General features: G+C 46.5%; 1 protein-coding gene across 1 annotated transcript in view; it reads left to right on the top strand.

The window, feature by feature from the left end:
* ABCA3 (ATP binding cassette subfamily A member 3) overlaps positions 1-17,115 on the top strand; it is a 65,824-nt gene extending 48,709 nt beyond the window's left edge. Inside the window, exons 17-31 of the mRNA XM_033168085.1 lie at positions 10-108; positions 810-1,002; positions 2,151-2,454; positions 3,210-3,483; positions 4,804-5,008; positions 6,041-6,260; positions 8,311-8,469; positions 9,247-9,419; positions 9,720-9,854; positions 10,921-11,115; positions 11,897-12,084; positions 12,515-12,685; positions 13,058-13,245; positions 14,320-14,393; positions 16,845-17,115. Coding sequence (XP_033023976.1) covers positions 10-108; positions 810-1,002; positions 2,151-2,454; positions 3,210-3,483; positions 4,804-5,008; positions 6,041-6,260; positions 8,311-8,469; positions 9,247-9,419; positions 9,720-9,854; positions 10,921-11,115; positions 11,897-12,084; positions 12,515-12,685; positions 13,058-13,245; positions 14,320-14,393; positions 16,845-16,976 — 2,710 coding nt within the window. The 3' untranslated portion in view covers positions 16,977-17,115. The remainder of the gene's footprint in view (positions 1-9; positions 109-809; positions 1,003-2,150; positions 2,455-3,209; positions 3,484-4,803; positions 5,009-6,040; positions 6,261-8,310; positions 8,470-9,246; positions 9,420-9,719; positions 9,855-10,920; positions 11,116-11,896; positions 12,085-12,514; positions 12,686-13,057; positions 13,246-14,319; positions 14,394-16,844) is intronic.
* Positions 17,116-17,757: the final 642 nt, after the last annotated feature.

Genomic DNA, 17,757 nt, shown 5'->3' with positions numbered 1-17,757 from the left:
CTTTTCCAGGTTTGAGGCTCTGTTCACAGAGTTGGAGTTACGCCGGGAAGAGCTGGGCATTGCCAGTTACGGAGCCTCAGTCACCACTATGGAGGAAGTTTTTCTCAGGTAAGGCATAGGGGAAACCAGCAAGGAAGGTGAACATGCTCTTTCAGCAGGAGTAAGTGCAGGTTAAAACATGTTGGATTTAATTTCTTTCTGAAATAAGATTCGGATGTATTTTCCTCTTCTTTTTTGGTAATAAGACTGGTTTTGCAACAACTCAAAGATATTTTGTTCAAAAGCAGACCCAACAGTTCAACTGGTGCCCCATGCTATAACAGTGTGGTTCTATTAACAGTGCAGTTTGGAAGAAATCCCCATTGAGTTCATTGGGACTTGTAAACAAGATGATGAAATGATTTTTTGGGGGGGGGAGGGAGCACAGAGAAGGAGGGACAGTGGCTTCGTGATTAGCATCACAGCTGATCGATGAGCATCATGCACAGCCATGCTTTGAAAAAAAGGAGGGTTGTTCTATGATTGAAGCATGGGGCAACCACTCAGACTTGCCCAATGCATACTCTGCTCAAACTGTGAAAGCCCATTTCTGCTTCAACCAGAAATGGGTCCAGAACATTGCACATGACTCAGAAATGTGGCAAGTGAGCTTCCAGAAGAGGCTTATTGCTAAAACTTGTATACTGGTATGACACTGAGGTTGTTGCGAAGCTAACCTCTGGGGTGACTTAGCTTTAAAAACAAAAAACCACAAACCCCACCTAATGCCGATGGTATTCACTTACATGGATTCACTCTCTTCCTTTAAGAGTTGGCAAGCTGGTTGATTCCAGCATGGACATCCAAGCCATCCAGCTGCCAGCTTTGCAGTACCAGCATGAACGGCGATCCAACGACTGGGCCATGGACGACTCCAGCAGCCTGAGTGGGATGACTGACATGACGGATGACAGCGGGGCTCTGATCACGGAAGATTGCTCCAACATCAAGCTGAACACGGGGGTGAGCTGTGGTTGGTTGCTCTGGTGCCATGGGGACTTGCCAGCCTTTGTGAACATAGCAATTGATTAATCGTGGGTGTTGACAAAAATGGAGCTCGCCATACTGCGTGGCTTGAATGAGTAGTACCCCAAATGTGGCCATGCCTTATTTCTGAGGAGTGTTATTTCCAGCACCTTTCCTAATTATTCCTAAAGTTGAATCCAGCCTCTACCATTAGCCAGAGCACCAAGGACACTGGAGTCTTCAGCCTCCTGGGAAGATTATCATTGTTTCTAGGATAACTGCCTGATTTTATATTTGACTAAAATTCTCACCCATGGTTCTTCACATGCTCAAACTGCTTTTGCAAATACAGTAGTACCTCTGGTTACGTAAACTTCAGGATGCGAAAGCGGCAAACCCGGAAGTATTTGACCGGGTTTCGCCGCATGCGCAGAAGCGGTAGATTGCTTCTGCGCATGTGCAGAAGTGGTCTACTGCCGTGCACACATGCGCAGAAGCGGCCCTCAGGTTGCGGAAACCTCGAGATCCAAGCAGACCTCCAGAACGGATCCCGTCCGCAACCGGAGGTACAACTGTATATGACCTAAATGAATGTTCATTATTGCTACATACGTATACAAAGCCAGGCAAATTCAGTGTGGGTGATTTTGTCAAGCAGTCATCATAATATCGCTTATTGACGGCTGGTGTGAAATTTCTTGGAAGTATTAGGCGCAACTGTGTACTTAAACATATCCAAGAATGGCTTTGTAGTTTTAAAAACACATCGCTAATTTTAAAAAAAATGAAAAGAGGGAATGCTTCAATTTTTATTGATAATTGTTAATGCATATTTTGTGTAAACCATTCAAAGGCTTTTATGTTGAAGCAGTATGCAAAGAAAATACATATGGTGTCCAATGGATGTGTGATTGCTGATGTGCAGGTCCTTTGGACCCAGAAGAAGGCAGAACGAGGACAGAGTGGGATGTGCTTATATACGCTCCACCGACACATGGGGGCTAGGAATGGAACCCCCACAGGGAATGGTCACCGCCTGCATATAAATAATAATAACAACAATGCCCTGTTAATATCAAAGTTTATCTAATCTTCCAAGGGGATCTACCTTATCAGTATCCTTAGCCTGCTCTTTGTCTTCCTAGTTCTACCTCTGCTGCCAGCAGTTCTATGCCATGTTTATGAAGAGGGCTGTCTACAGTTGGCGCAACTGGAAGATGGTGGCAGCGCAGTTCCTGGTGCCTCTGATCTTCACTGCCTTCGCCCTAGTTGTGGCCAAGACCTTTCCAGGCCCACGAGACTCTTCCCTGCTCAAGATGACCTTAAATCCGTATGGACACACTACAGTGCCCTTTTCTGTCTCCCAAGAATCCACCCTGGCCCAGAGACTAGGAGAGCAGTATAAGGATATCGTGAACTCTCAGCACCAAGGGCCACTGGAGGTAGTGGGTGAGTACCTGAACCAAGTCAGAGAACAGATATTTAGTCTGGTTTTTAAGCCCTTTCAGCAAGAAGAGACGCTCCAAATCTTCTGTGTTTGCAGGAGAACAAATAGGAGCTGCCGCCGAAATGCTTGCTGTGGCTCAGCAGCTGGGATATGGCAAAATGCTCATGGGCATTTGAAACACCTGAGGGGGAAGGCCCAGTCACAGAATGTGCAATATCAAAGTAGATGCTGGAAGGGGCAGGGGAGAACGATAGCGACTGGGGTGTGCCTGCCTTGGTGCATTTGGCAGATAGGGAGACTGGGGAGCAAGGGATTAGGGTGGAAGGTTGTGGGGAAGAAGTCTCCCATAGAGTGTAGAGTAAGGGAGCAAAAAGAGAAGGAAGATAGACTTCCATGTAAGGTTAAACACCCAACCAACTTTGGTGCTGCTGGAGTCTTGAAAACAAGATGCTGTCAGCAAACACCAAGCTTCAGTAGGCTGCTCATGTACATTATTTATAGATATTCTGCTTTACCTGAGGCTTCAGATCATGCCAAAATTTGGCCTAGTTTTCCAGCTTCCGGCACCTGTCGGTTTCCTGGAAATCCCCATTTCTGTTCAAACAGCAAGTTTCTAGACCTCAGGGCTGCAGAGAAAACCTACCTTCACTAAACACCTATAGTGATATCTCCTAACGGCTCATCTCAAATGACATCTGATCGGCCAATGGAAGGACCACTTAGGAGGCCTACTGCGTTGACGAAAGTGTTGTTGCAGGTGACCTGCAGGAATACCTGATTTCTCGAGCTGCTGAAGAAGGGGGAGCCTTCCACGAGCGCTACATTGCGGCAGCTTCCTTTGAAGAAACCGGGGATCTAGTGAAGGTGACGGCTCTCTTCAACAACCAGGCGTTCCACTCGTCTGCCGCAGCCCTTCTCCTGGTTGACAACGCCCTGCTGAAGCTGCTGGTTGACCCCAATGCTTCCATCTCCGTGGCTAACTACCCACAGCCCCGCAACACAACAGAGACCGCGAAGGACCAGCTCATGGAGTGAGTTGATTCTTCCTCTCTTTTAAACAACGATAAATTCACTCTTTATTTAATTCCTTTATATGCTGTGTTGCCTTTCCCCCCAAAGAGCTGAAAGCGGCTTGCATAGTCCTACCGCCTCTCTTTTTAGCCTTACAACAACCCTCTGAGGCTGCCACTTGGAGAGCAGCTCTGCTGCGACACTATTCCATTCCCCTCCCAGCAGTCAGCCAGCATTCCATGCCCACGGAGCATACTCAGTCCTCTTTGGGGTGTTTTTGGAGAGTTCCCTTTCCCCCTTCTCCTTGAATTTCCCCCGTACAAACCTCGGGATTCCCTCGAGTCTGTCACTACCACTCTCTCTTACACATGGCATTTGCAGTTCTGTTGGCTATGCAGGGCCTGGCACCTGAAGAGCCGACTTTTCTGATATTAGTATAAACGGTGATGGATCGCTGTCTTTTTTAAAAAAATTATTACTTTGTCCTGTATTAATTGTGTTTTGTTTTTAAATTGTTTTGTGAACTGCTTTGGTTCCCTCACTGCGAGAAGGAAAGCTACAGGGAACCAGACAGAGGGCCTTCTTGGTAGTGGCACCCGCCCTGTGGAACGCCCTCCCATCAGGGGTCAGAGAGATAAACAACTACCTGTCATTTAGAAAATACCTGAAGGCAGCCCTGTTTAGGGAAGTTTTTAATTTGTGACTTTGTATTGTATTTTAGTATTTGTTGGAGGCCGCCCAGAGTGGCTGGGGAGACCCAGCCAGATGGGCGGGGTATAAATAAATTATTATTATTATTATTATTATTATTATTATTATTATTATTATTAGGCACCTTTAGGCTGAAATAGCAGCATAGAAATGGTCTTCCAGAGGTTCCTTTTAAGGATGGGAAGGGGGATTGCCCCTGCCCCCAGTAGGGCTTATTCCAGTCTTCCCTTGCTTGGTGCCCTCCAGGTGACTCCCAAATCCTATCATCCCTGCTGGTTGGGGGTGATGGGAGTTGGAGTCCTGATGGCATCCAATGGGCAGCTGGTTAGTGAAATCTGGCTTTATCCCTTTCTCATACCTGCTGCTCCCTGCACAGCTGCCTTTCCCCCTTGGATTGGGAAGACATGGAGAAAGTGCAAGTGTCACCCCTTCATGAGCTAGACTTGGTCCAGGGCCTTCCAGTTGCTCACCCTGTTGCTAGGATGTACTTCTTCTACATTATAAAACCCCTGATTGGATCTTTCCTTGCTCTTGCTATTGCCTGCCTTAAGCCTTTTGGGTAGGTGGGCTGCTCCTCCAAATAAACAGCCCTGGTCCTGCTCACCTTGCTGTCTTGAATGTCCCATCAGAGGCCAGACGGGTTTCGCCATTGCAATCAACTTGCTCTATGGAATGGCGTCGTTGTCCAGCACCTTCGCTCTCCTGCTCGTCAGCGAGAGGGCCATCAAGGCCAAGCATGTCCAGTTCGTCAGCGGGGTCTATGTCGTCAATTTCTGGCTCTCAGCCCTCCTGTGGGACCTCATCAACTACCTCACGCCCTGTGTGCTCATGCTGGTAAGTCAGCTCAGCTGCAGTCCCCAGGAGGTTCTTTGCCGTTGGTTTGGCAAAAATGCACCAGGAGGTGTATGCTGAAAGAATCCAGCAGAGGGACGGGGGTGGGGGATGCTAATCAGGCACATAAGCAAACTGGCTCAGTTGTAGACACCCACTTTGCATGCAGAAGGTCCCAGGTTTGATCCCCAGCATCTTCACGTAGGGCTGGGGGGGACTCCCTTTCCAGAACCCTGGAGAGCCACTGGCATTCAGCGTAGGCCAGGGTTTCCCAAACTTGGGTCTTCAGCTACTTTTGGACTACAACTCCTATCATCCCTAGTTAGCAGGACCAGTGGTCAGGGATATTGTAGTCCAAAAACATCTGGAGACCCAAGTTTGGGAAACCTTGGTGTAGGCATTGCTGAACTTGATGGACCCAACGGTCTGACTCAATGTAAGGCAACTTCCTGTGCTCCTATTTTCTAGATTTGTGTGGGGAAGAGCATTATAATCAGTGCAAACCAGCAAAACATGAATTCAAACACTCTGATTTGTTTATTAGATTAAGTAAATCATTAAAAATTGAATCAAAAACTAATTTACTTAGCAATTGGATAGAATACTGCCTGGATGTATCCCCCGCCCCCCATAAAAGAATCCTAGAGTTCATTTCCCCCCCCCCCTTTCAAGGAAAGCTGAACATTCAAGCAAAGGAACGCTGACTATTCCTAAGAGGTGTAAGGTCATACGCCTCCTCCTGCTGTTGCTGCTCTTATAGCCATGGTGCTCATATCAACCCCACCTGGGCCAGTGACAGATGTCACATTTTGCATGCAGAAAACCTTAAGCTCAGTTTCAGGCACCTGCAGTTCGAGGGTTGGGCTGGATGACCTTCAGGATCCCTTCAAACTGTCTGGTTGCATGATCTTCAGTTAAAAGAATCAGGAATGGGAAAGCCCTATACCTGACAGGGATGAATGGATCAAACTCTTTTCTAGTTCATCTCAGTCTTGTATGTGCTGAAATACTCCCCCCGCCTCCTGTTTCATTCAGGTGATATTCCAAGCCTTTGACGTGAAAGCCTTCACCCAGGACAACCACCTTGTTGATGTGATGCAGATCTTCCTCCTTTACGGCTGGGCCACAATCCCCCTCATGTATCTGCTCAGCTTCTTCTTCTCTGTGGCTTCTACAGCCTACACACGCCTCACCATCTTCAACATCTTCTCAGGGACAGCCACCTTCCTGGCAGTCACTATCATGAGCATTCGAGGTAAGGGATCTGGGACCCCCCCACCCCCGTTGCTGAACGCGTTTCCTAGTCTCAACAATATCCTTGTGCACACAAAGAGTGATTTCAGTCAGTGCTGTTTCCAGGGCATGGCACTCTAACCTGGAAGAGGCAGGGAAACTCCAGGCATCCTTTCTATGACAATTTGTGCTAATAATGCTGTTGGGCTAGTCATATGTGAGCCTTTTTCCCTAATGCTGTTTGTGCCTGCGAAAGTTTTGGGGTGGTCATACTGCTTCATTCTCAATCAGTGCAAAATTCCGCAATATGTTGCTGAAATCCTATAACTTTTCATACCACAAAGGATCTGGGGTTTAGGGTGAGGGTGTGTCCCTCACTTTCATTGCACTGCTGCCCCTCTGGACGGCAATAAATGAGGTAGCCTTGTCGCAACTAAAAAAGCAGAACAAACCCACCCTTAACACACTTTTATTGTGTCAGGACCATGCTGCAGAATACGTTTGCAATATAAACACCAGTCTGGAGGAGCTATGTTGTTGTTCAGTCGTTCAGTCGTGTCCAACTCTTCATGACCCCATGGACCAGAGCACGCCAGGCACCCCTATCCTCCACTGCCTCCCGCAGTTTGGCCAAACTCATGCCAGTCACTTCAAGAACACTGTCTACCTACCTGTAATTCATAAGGAATCACCCAGGCTGCTAAGACAACAGCTCTTCTTGGGAGAGTTGCAGCCAGCATTTGCCACAGTGTCCAACCATCTCATCCTCTGTCGTCCCCTTCTCCTTGTGCCCTCCATCTTTCCCAACATCAGGGTCTTTTCCAGGGAGGAGCTATATCTAAGCCTATATCTGATATTTGATACTCTCTACAAGGTGGAAATGGCAGCGCTGTTAGCATGGTGGGCCTTCTTCTGATCTTGTGGGGCCCTGGCGAATGTCCACCTTTGACACTGTCCGGAATACATTTAACATTCGTTCATTCATTGTTTGTTTAAAATATTTATAATTGTGTCCCTTCCAAATAGAAGAAGACGCCTTCACATCGGTATGGCTCCCCTTCATCACACACACAGCCCAACAAGACAATGACAAAAACCCACCAACAGCATACAAATCAATACGGCTAACCTGATCCAAAACACACACACACCCCACTCACACATGAAAACAAAGACCACCACCGCCAACCCACAAATGAACACCCTAGGCCAACCCCAGCCTCTCTCACCATCAAAGGAACACAAGTGAACAACAAAGAACATGCACAAGCAACGCTGACATCAAACCCTACATATATTAAGTAAAATAGAAACATTGTCACCCGACCCCACCCCCACCCATCTTTCCCCCCTCCACCTCTTTCCCCCTTTTCTTCCTAATGTCTCAACAAATGAAACTGATTTGTAAAAATGTTACATCGGGGGGGATAAATATGAGAGAGAGACATTGCACATACTTTGGTAAATCAAGAAAACCTTTAATAAAAATACTTTTAAAAAAATAAAGAAATAATAATTGTGTCCCTTCCTAATGGCTAATGCAAGTATATAAGCCAACCCCATAAAAGCAAAACACCTACAAATACTGAAGTTTTATCACAACTAAGATTGGAGATGTCACAACCAGGGCTGCCTGGTTAGCACTGACCCATGGCAGGGCCTTTTTGCTGGTAGTTCCGCAGTTGTGGAACGCCCTCCCTAGTGATGTGTCCCTGTCATTAACTTTCAGGATGAATTTGAAAACCTTGCTTGTTTTCAAACCCACCAATTTGGTGGCTGCAAAATACTGCTCCCGGTAACCCTCAGACCATTGGATGGAAGAATGTGTTTAACTACTTTTTAAAAAGTTTTTAATTGTCATTGTTTTCAGAATCCCTGTGCTCTGTTTCTTAAAGTACACAGCCCAGCTCCCAAAACTGGGCAGGAGAAGAAAGAGCCTGATGTAAAAAGGAGGAGGAAAAGAATTATTAGACACAAGCATAGTCATCCTCTTATGTATGAACAGGGCAGACTCATTAATATACCTGACTATCAGAGGCCACTTCCCTGACCTTCCCACATTTGTCTTCCAGAACTTGGAATGGTGGATCTCTCAAGGATGCTGGATAAAGTCTTCTTAATCCTGCCCAATTACTGCTTGGGACAAAGCATCAGCAAATTCTACCAGAACTATGAGTTCATTCAGTTCTGCACCTCCTCGATCGAGTCTCTCCTTGTCTGCAAAGTGTTTAGTGAGTATCCAAAATTCATCTTTTCATCTCTGGCTTCTGCAGCAAGTCAAAACGTTGTATTATTATTATTATTATTATTATTATTATTATTATTATTTATTACTACTACTATTTATTAAATTTGTATAGCACCCTATACTTGTAGATCTCAAGGTGGTTCGCAACATAAATTGCAATATAAAAAAACTCAAAATACATAATAAAAACAAAGATAACCCAATAATCCCCCCTTCCGAAACACATTTAAAAGGGCATTAGATGTCAGTCATTACACACACACCCCACCCCAGGACTGCCACTGAAAACAACTGCCTTGCATCAAGCTCACTGCTTCCCTTCCATTGTGTATATTCAGTGTTACCCATGTCCTGATGTTCAGGCACTGCAGAAGAGAAAGGTCTCAAACAGGGGTGCTGTTATCAGCAGTGTCTCCATCTTATCCAGTATTTGAAACTCCCCTTGTTCTAGGTGCATTTTGCAGCAGGGGATTTCATTAGTGCAAGCAGTTTTTCTGAGCTCTGGGCGCAGTACTGCACCTAAGATTTCAGATTAAAACTGCAGTGGAAGGAAAGGGGGGCCTTTTTCTGCCTCCCCACTTCTCCCCTATCTCTGAAGACTGGAGAAGAGACCTTCTTATTAGGGGGGTGGGCAGGGAAAGGACTAGACCATGTGAAAATTGTAGCTCTGAGAGGGGATTTGGGGAGTTAAAAGTATTTGTTTGGGATTGGACAGTGCCCTTCAGTATTTTTTCTCTCTCTCTCTCTCCTACCATTCCAGATATTACTTTCCAAACCAATTACTTTGCATGGGAGAGCCCTGGGATTGGCAAATACTTGACTGCCATGGCTGTACAGGGGCTTGTGTTCCTCATCCTCCTCTTCCTCATTGAGACCAACCTCCTTTGGAGACTGAAGAACCTTGTCTGCAACGTGCATCGGAGGCGGAAGTGGGTAAGGATTTCCTGGAAGGAAGAAGCTTTCCTGGGTTGACAGAACTGTAAGCCAAGCTTCCCAGTGGGCTGTGTATACAGTGTAAGATATCCACCAAGCTACAAAGCCACAAGGCAGGACTGGCTGAAAAACAAACCAAGCTTTGGAGAAACAATTTTGGATGGTTAAGTAGCAGTTGAGTAAACAAACCATGGCTTAGTATTATGTGTGAACCAGGCTTATTACTTGTTCAGCTGTGCCAGAATCTTGCATCACTGCAGTATCCTCATCATCTACTTCTGTTGGCTTTTTCTACAACAGGTGATGCTGCTGAACAGAGTCCCCGTCCTTCCAGAAGACCGGGATGTTGCAGATGAGAGGAAGAAGGTTTTGGAGTCACCAACATCATCCCTTTCATCACTGAACAGTCCCTTAGTCATCAAGGAGCTTACCAAGGTAAACTTCTGACCCTTCTATGTGGTTTCTAAAGCTTTGAAGACATTATTATTATTATTATTATTATTATTATTATTATTATTATTTAATTTTTATACCTCTTACATGCCAAAATGGCTTCTAAGCAGTTTACCAGTATAAAATAAATTGTACTATGCTATACATCATTAAAACACAATAAAACAAACCAGTTTAAAAGCATAGCAATAAAAACAACTAAAAACAATTACAACAATTAAGTCAGGATGTTCAAATTCAGAGGAATGCTTGCATGAAAAGTGTGTATTCAGGAGCTGGCAGAATTCCAATACTGATGGGGGCCTCTTGAACAGGGAGGGCATTCTGCAACACTGGTCCTGACAGTGAAAAAGCCCACCACTATGTCTGTTAAATGTGCTTTTATTTTATTTTTTATTTTTTAATAAAGTTTTTATTTTTTCAATATAAAGAAAAAGAACAAACACATACACATATACGCATACAGAAAAAAACATAATAAACAATTAAACAATACAATACAAAAAACAAAAATAAAGCTTGTACCTACCTACACAAATTAACACTATTCTTTATCTCATTCATGTTTCAATCTTCTGTTAAATGTGCTTTTAATGTATGGTGTAGATGTGACCAAATCAGACCATTTTCCAGGCTGTGAGACTAGCCAGTTCCCAACAACCACAACATGACCACTATTCTCATTTATTTATACTCCCAGTTGGAGGCAATGTGAGATTATTATTTGCTGGTGTGCCCACACTTTTCTAGATTGAAGGAGTCCTGTCCTCCCAACTTCTGGAGGAAGTCCCATCTCCAAGTGGAGATTGGTCCACTAGGGCAATTGGGGCACTGTCCCAACAACTTCAGTTTGCCTTCAGCTACCTCCCACCACTTCCCCACCCAGCTTCTTCCAATCAAGGGGTGGCTCTTCCTGTTACTCTGGCTCCACCTGCTGTTGGTCTCCCTGCCTTCCACCCTACCAGTCCCAGTGGGCACCAGTCACACAAGTTATGAAGAGGAGCCATCTTGCAACCCGGCAGTTTGTTTGTTTGTTTTACTCTTCCAGGTGTACAGCAACAGGGACTCATGCCTGGCTGTGGACAGAATATCCTTGGCAGTCAACAAAGGCGAGTGTTTTGGGCTTCTTGGCTTCAACGGGGCAGGGAAGACCACCACATTCAAGATGCTGACGGGGGATGAGAGCATCACATCGGGAGATGCCTATGTGGATGGGCACAGCATCCTGGCCAACATCAAAAAGGTAAGGGTTGAAACAGTAGGAAGAGCCCTGCTGGATCAGGCTAAAGACCTCGTCTCAATTCAGCATCCTGTCGTCAAAGTGGCCTCTGGGATGCCTCTGGAAAACCCATAAGCCTGGCATGAGAGAGCCAATGTGGGTTAGAGAGTTGGGCTGGAATCTCCACTCTGCCATGAAGCAGTCTCTCAGACTAACCTACCACACAGGGTTGTTGTGGGCATCAAATGAAGAGGGCAAGGCCATGTATGCCACCTTGAGTTGTGGGGGGAAGGTGGTCTATAAATGCAATAATAGATAAATAAATACAATGAGCGCATTAGCACTCTCCCTACTTGTGATCCCTGGAAACTGGTATTTAGAGGCATATTGCCTCCAACAGTGAAAGCAGAAAAAGGCAACCATGGCTAGAAACCATTGATAAGTCTTACCCTCCAATCGTTTTTTTGAAGTTGTTGGCTGTCACTTCTGTTCTGCAGCTCCTTCTGCTTTATACAAACAAACTGGATTCCTTACTTTTATTTGTCACCAGACCTGCACCCCCTCCAAACCCTGGAACCAACCCTATAGTCGCTGGTGGGTGCCAGGCTCTGTGGCCTCCCTGTTTCACATTCAGGGCTTCTCTCTTAGAAGCTCACACTTAACAGAAGCAAACTGGAGCAGCCTGGATGACCTTCATCAAGGGCAGGTCCAGAAGCAGCTGTTTTGGGTTTGGTGGGGCACTGAAACCATCAATAGGGATGTTGCCGGGCAATTCTGCTGACTTTGGTCTGTCATTTACATTCAGGTCCAGCAGCGGATTGGCTACTGCCCTCAGTTTGATGCCCTTTTGGATCACATGACCGGGAGGGAGACCTTGAGCATGTACGCCCGGCTGCGAGGGATCCCCGAGCGCTACATTGGCAGCTGTGTGGAGAACATGCTCCGAGGCCTGCTCTTAGAGCCACATGCGAACAAGCTCATCAGGACGTACAGGTGAGGCAGGAGAGCTGCTGGCATCCAAAGCTCAGTCCCCTGCCATGGATCCAGTCCAGAGAGTCCTCACCACACAGTTGTACTGGCACCAGGTTGACCCACCCCTGAGCTGGAGAGCTTTCCTCTCGCTCTTGTGCAGTTGCTGTTCATTTCAGAGAGGCTTGTGCAGAGAACTTCTCAAGGGAATGTGCCCTCCGGGACAAGAGTTGCTTGCCTCCCACCCCCTGTTCCTCCTCACACAGCTGCTCGTTTAAAAAAAAAAAGAGAGAGAGAGAAGGGGTAATCCTAGTTGCCGATTCAAAGATTCATTTAGTGTCTCGCCCCAAGTCCATTGTTAATGGGTAAATCATGGGTGAAGGCAGCCGGGGCAGAACAATCCCTTGATGGCTTTGTAACAGGCAAAGTCCATTGATACCTTCTCCTTCCACAGCGGCGGCAACAAGCGGAAACTGAGTGCGGGGATAGCCCTGATTGGTGGCCCCCCTGTCATCTTCCTGGATGAGCCCTCTACCGGCATGGATCCTGTTGCCAGGCGCTTACTGTGGGATGCAGTTGCCAGGACGCGGGAGTGCGGGAAGTCCATCATTATCACTTCACACAGGTTGGGACCATTTTCTTTGCCTGCACTAGCATGGAGGCAAGGGAAGGGGTATCGAGGGAGAAAAAGGGGCTGTGCTTATTCAACCCACTGAAAATTAATGAAAGACAGTTTGGGCTCCAGTACACCTATTATTTCAGAAATCTCCTCTATCACATCTTCCCCCAATCTGTATGCATGTTTGCACAACCACTGCATGTTCCATGGCTTGTATGTTGGTTTTAATGTATGTTTGTAATTTGCTTTGAGTTACTTTTGGGGGTTGTTGGTATTTATTTATTTATTTATTTATTTATTTATTTATTTATTTATTTATTTATTTATTTATTTATAATGGTGACTATAAATAATTATATCCTTTTCCCCTTTCAACAGTATGGAAGAATGTGAGGCTTTGTGCACCCGGCTGGCCATCATGGTGAATGGGCAGTTCAAATGCCTGGGTAGCCCGCAGCATCTGAAGAGCAAATTTGGCAGTGGGTACACCCTGCTGGCAAAAACCCACAGCGATGATGAGGAAAACCTTCAGGCCTTCAAAACATTTGTGGAGAAGACTTTCCCAGGTACGTACAGACAAGCTCGTGAGGACCTAAATCATAATAATTAGGGTGCCAGGAAATTAAGCAGTTCTCTTTTTTATGTAGTCAAATGGGTTTTAGTCGAACAATCAGTTTAATTTGTGCAAATTTTACTATACAAATGTGTTTGAATTTGCATATGTATTTGCATACATTTGCATGTGACTTAAGTGATTCTGAAGCAAGATGTAGCACATGCGTGTTGTCTCATAACCAACATTGTTTTAGAAGAGGGCATTCTCTCTGTTGTGTGAGAGAAGGGGAGATGCCTCCATCCATTTTTAATAAAGGTTTACAATATAGAAATAGCAAATGCAGTAGAGAATGCTTAAGCATACGGTATTAAAGAAATGATTAAACAGATTAATTTTCAGCATTTTCAGATGGAGCTAGTGTGTGTGTGTGTGTAAGCAGTTGCTATGTGCTTTATATTAAAATAAATATATATTTTAAAACCTGCCTCCTGAATAATTGGGAGAATCTTTTTAGCTGTTTAAATGTTTTTGAATCAGTTTTGTATAATTAATTGATCAAACATTATTGCTTTGTTTATGATCCTTAGGATTCACTTAGGGTTTTTGGGAGTTAAAAGCACTCATCATGTGAAATCGACTTTATTTATTTATTATTTATTTATCTTGTAAATCTTTATGACAACCCTATAAGGCTGGTCTGTTTTACCTCCATATTTGGGGTTGGAAAGCTTAAGCTGGGAGATTGCACGGGGGAGGAGCATTGTTTCTGTCCCCGAAGGCCACTTAGGGAATGAATGGCAGCCCGAAGCGGAGGCTTCCTGATTTGTAGCTCAGCATCTTAGCTACACACGTCTGTAGCCTCCTCTCCTCCTCGCCGCCAACCAGCTTGGATGACAGTGGCTGGGAATCACAGGTGGGCAGAGTGCTGCTCTGCTCAGGTCCTTCCTGCTGGCTTCCCATCGAGTCATCAGCTTGGCCACTGTGAAAACAAGATGAGGGACTGCATGGGCCGTTGGCCTGATCACAGCAGGATTTTTCTGGTGTTAATTATGCTGGCTATATACCTCTGCTTCTCCTCTTCCAGGGAGCATCCTGAAGCATGAACATCAGAGCATGGTCCATTATCACCTCACCAACAAGAACCTCAGCTGGGCACAGGTAAAGGCTGAAGGGAATCTGTTGCTGGGCTTCAGCAGTGGCCACTTATGAAGGCCCACCTAGATGTCCTCTTTATTGTACATTCATGATAATTTGCAGGGGTATTCAGGGGGCAGGGTTGCTAGACCAAAGGTGGGGAACCTTTTGCAGCCTGAGGGCCACATTTCCACCTGGAAAAACTTCTGAGGGCCAGAAGCATTTTCCTCTGCCCTCTTGAGCTTGGGGTGGTGGTGCAGGAGATAACATTCTCTGTAGCAGCCCCTAAGTTGTGGAACTCCTTCATTATACAGCTCCTGGCTTTTGACACTTGAGGTGAATATTATTAGGTCTCAGTTTCTTAAAATTTCTGTGATTGTAAGTTGCTTTCATTGTCACCCACCCTGGGTGAAGGGTAGGTGATTAATTAATTAAATAATGATGATGATGATGATAATGATGATGATGATGATGGTAATTTATTTATACCCTGCCCATCTGGCTGGGTTTCCCCAGCCACTCTGGGCGGCTCCCAACAGAATATTTAAATATAAGCAAACATTAAAAACTTTCCATGACATCTGATGGGAGGGCGTTCCACAGGGCAGGCGCCCCTACCGAGAAGGCCCTCTGCCTGGTTCCCTGTAGCTTCACTTCTCGCAGTGAGGGAACCAACAGAAGACCCTTGGAGCTGGACCTCAATGTCCGGGCTGAATGATGGGGGTGGAGACGCTCCTTCAGGTATACAGGACTGAGGCCGTTTAGGGCTTTAAAGGTCAGCACCAACACTTTGAATTGTGCTCGGAAATGTACTGGGAGCCAATATAGGTCTTTCAGGACTGGTGTCATATGGTCTTGGTGGCAACTCCCAGTCACCAGTCTCGCTGCCGCATTCTGGATTAGTTGGAGTTTCTGGGTCGCCTTCAAAGGTAGCCCCACATAGAGCACATTGCAGTAGTCCAAGCGAGAGATAACTAGAGCTTGCACCACTCTGGCGAGACAGTCTGCGGGCAGGTAGGGTCTCAGCCTGCGTACCAGATGGAGCTGGCACGGAATTGAACTGCACCTCCATGGACAGCTGTGAGTCCAAAATGACTCCCAGGCTGCATATCTGGTCCTTCAGGGGCACAGTTAGGAGTCAGGGAGTCCTTCACACCAGCCCACCCAAAATAGTACTTCTGTCTTGTCAAGATTCAGCCTGACAAGTGAGAGCCCAGGGGTCTGAACACTCATCCCCCATCACCACTTTCTGGACATGGCCCAGGAGGAAGGAGCGGAACCACTGTATAACAGTGCCCCCAGCTCCCAACTCCCCTAGATGGTCCAGAAGGATGTTATGGTTGATGGTATCCAAGGCCGTTGAGAGATCCAGCAGAACTAGGAAACAGGTTTCACCTTTGTCCCTAGCCCGCCAGAGATCATCGACCAGTGTGACCAAAGCAGTTTCATTCCCATGATGAGGCATGGATCCTGATTGGAAGGGATCTAAATGGTCCACATCTTCCAGGCCTGGAGTTGTTCAGTAACCACCCATTCAATCACCTTGTCCAAGAATGGAAGATTTGAGACTGGGCAATAGTTGGCCATATTGGCTTGGTCCAAAGATGTTTTTTTAAGAAGCAGTTTAATGACCGCCTCTTTCAGTGGGTCTGGGAAGGCTCCCTCACATTCACCACCCTGCAGAGCCCATCACCCAGCCAATTCTGGCTCTCTTTTATGAGCCAGGATGGGCAAGGATCGGTTTCACTCATCCAAGCAGCCTGTCCACATCCTCGGAGGTAACAGATTGGAATTGATCCCATGCAACTTGACTAGACAGGACTCTAGCACTCTCCCACCCTGGCCCTGCTCTCTACCTCCTTCCGAATCTGAGCGACTTTATCTGCAAAAAACGTTGCAAAATAATTGCAGGAGATCTTGGGGTCCTTACCGGGCCCTATGGCAAAGGTGGTTCTATTAGATTGCAAACCACCTGACAGAGTCTCCTGCTGCTATTTTCTGCAGATACAATAGAGGCGGTGGAGAAGGTCCTTTTCGCCATCGCTATCGCCACTTGGTAGTCTTGCCGTTGAGCTCTAACCTGTGTCTGGTCTGATTCAGAATGAGTTTTCCACCACCGGCACTCTAGCCATCTCAGCGATTGTTTCATCACCCTTAGCCCTGGAGAAAACCACGGGGCTGTCCAGGCTCCTTGCAGCCAGAGAGGGCGCTTCAGAGCCAGACAGTCGATAGTCCTGGTTAACTCCACATTCCAGCAGGCCACCAGGGAATCAGCTGAAAGACCATCAACATGGGATAAAACATCCCCTACCATATTATGGATGTTGCAGTAAGAATAGATCTTGTTCTTGGAGAGAAGGGAAGATCTTGGAAAAGCAACCCAAGACCTCTTACAAACCTTTCAAAAGTGCTGCTTGAAGGAAGGTGCTTCCCTCCTCAGCCTCTCACCAAGTTTTTGTGTCTCCTTTCTCCCAGGTGTTTGGGGCACTAGAGAAAGCCAAAGAGAAGTACAGCGTGGAGGATTATTCCGTCAGCCAAATCTCCTTGGAGCAAGTCTTCATGAGCTTCACCCGTTTCCAGCACTACACAGAGGATCAAGGGAAATGAGGCGGAGCCCCTCTGCCTGCTCCGCACGGACTGACCCTGCTGCCTATACATAGTATATATAGAGACAGTAATTTATATTATCAGCCATGTCTTCAACAATGCATCAAAAGGACAGACATTCTCAACGAAGCAGTGGGGGGGCGGTTTGAGATCTCCTGCTTGCCGCAGTGCGGGGATCAAGAGGAAGAGCATGCATGATGTGTGTGTGTGTGTGTGTGTGTGTGTGTGTGTGTCAGTGTCATGGTGTACGTCCACATGTGGCGAGGCATGGGAAAGAGCAGCAAAGGGCTACATCTCGAGGGAGCACAGCCAGCCTGTGGATCTTAACTAGCTTTCCCTCTGCCTTTAAGCCAACCTGAGAGGACAGTGTTGGACCACCACGCAAGTAATGAACTCCTGGTGCTGGGATGACTGGTGCATACTGTCTTTTGCATCCTCTCCTCCAGGGCTTCCACTGGGTCAACATCTATGTCATTGGCCCAGTGTGCCTCCGCAAATGGGGCACTGGCAACGCGCACGTCTGTCTGTCTGTCTGCAGCCCATGTCTGTATGAGGAAACAAAACGTCCCCGTGTGGCGTATCCGTCCAGCCTGACTTCATTTTCGCCACTCGTTTTCCTCAGGTGGAGCGGGATGAGGAGGGCAGCATGCAACAGGTCACAGTCCCCACCTCACTCTGGGGTTCCCACCAGATCTGGGATTATTTATTTATTTTCCACAAGGTGCCGGGGGGGGGGGAGATAATGTATTTTGCTTTTCAGACAACTGTGAGGCTGAGTTTA

This window comes from Lacerta agilis, chromosome 13 (assembly GCF_009819535.1).
Source record: "Lacerta agilis isolate rLacAgi1 chromosome 13, rLacAgi1.pri, whole genome shotgun sequence".
Lineage (NCBI taxonomy): Eukaryota > Metazoa > Chordata > Lepidosauria > Squamata > Lacertidae > Lacerta > Lacerta agilis.
The sequence above is the reverse complement of the archived record's forward strand: the minus strand, read 5'-3'. Positions and strand labels throughout refer to the sequence as shown.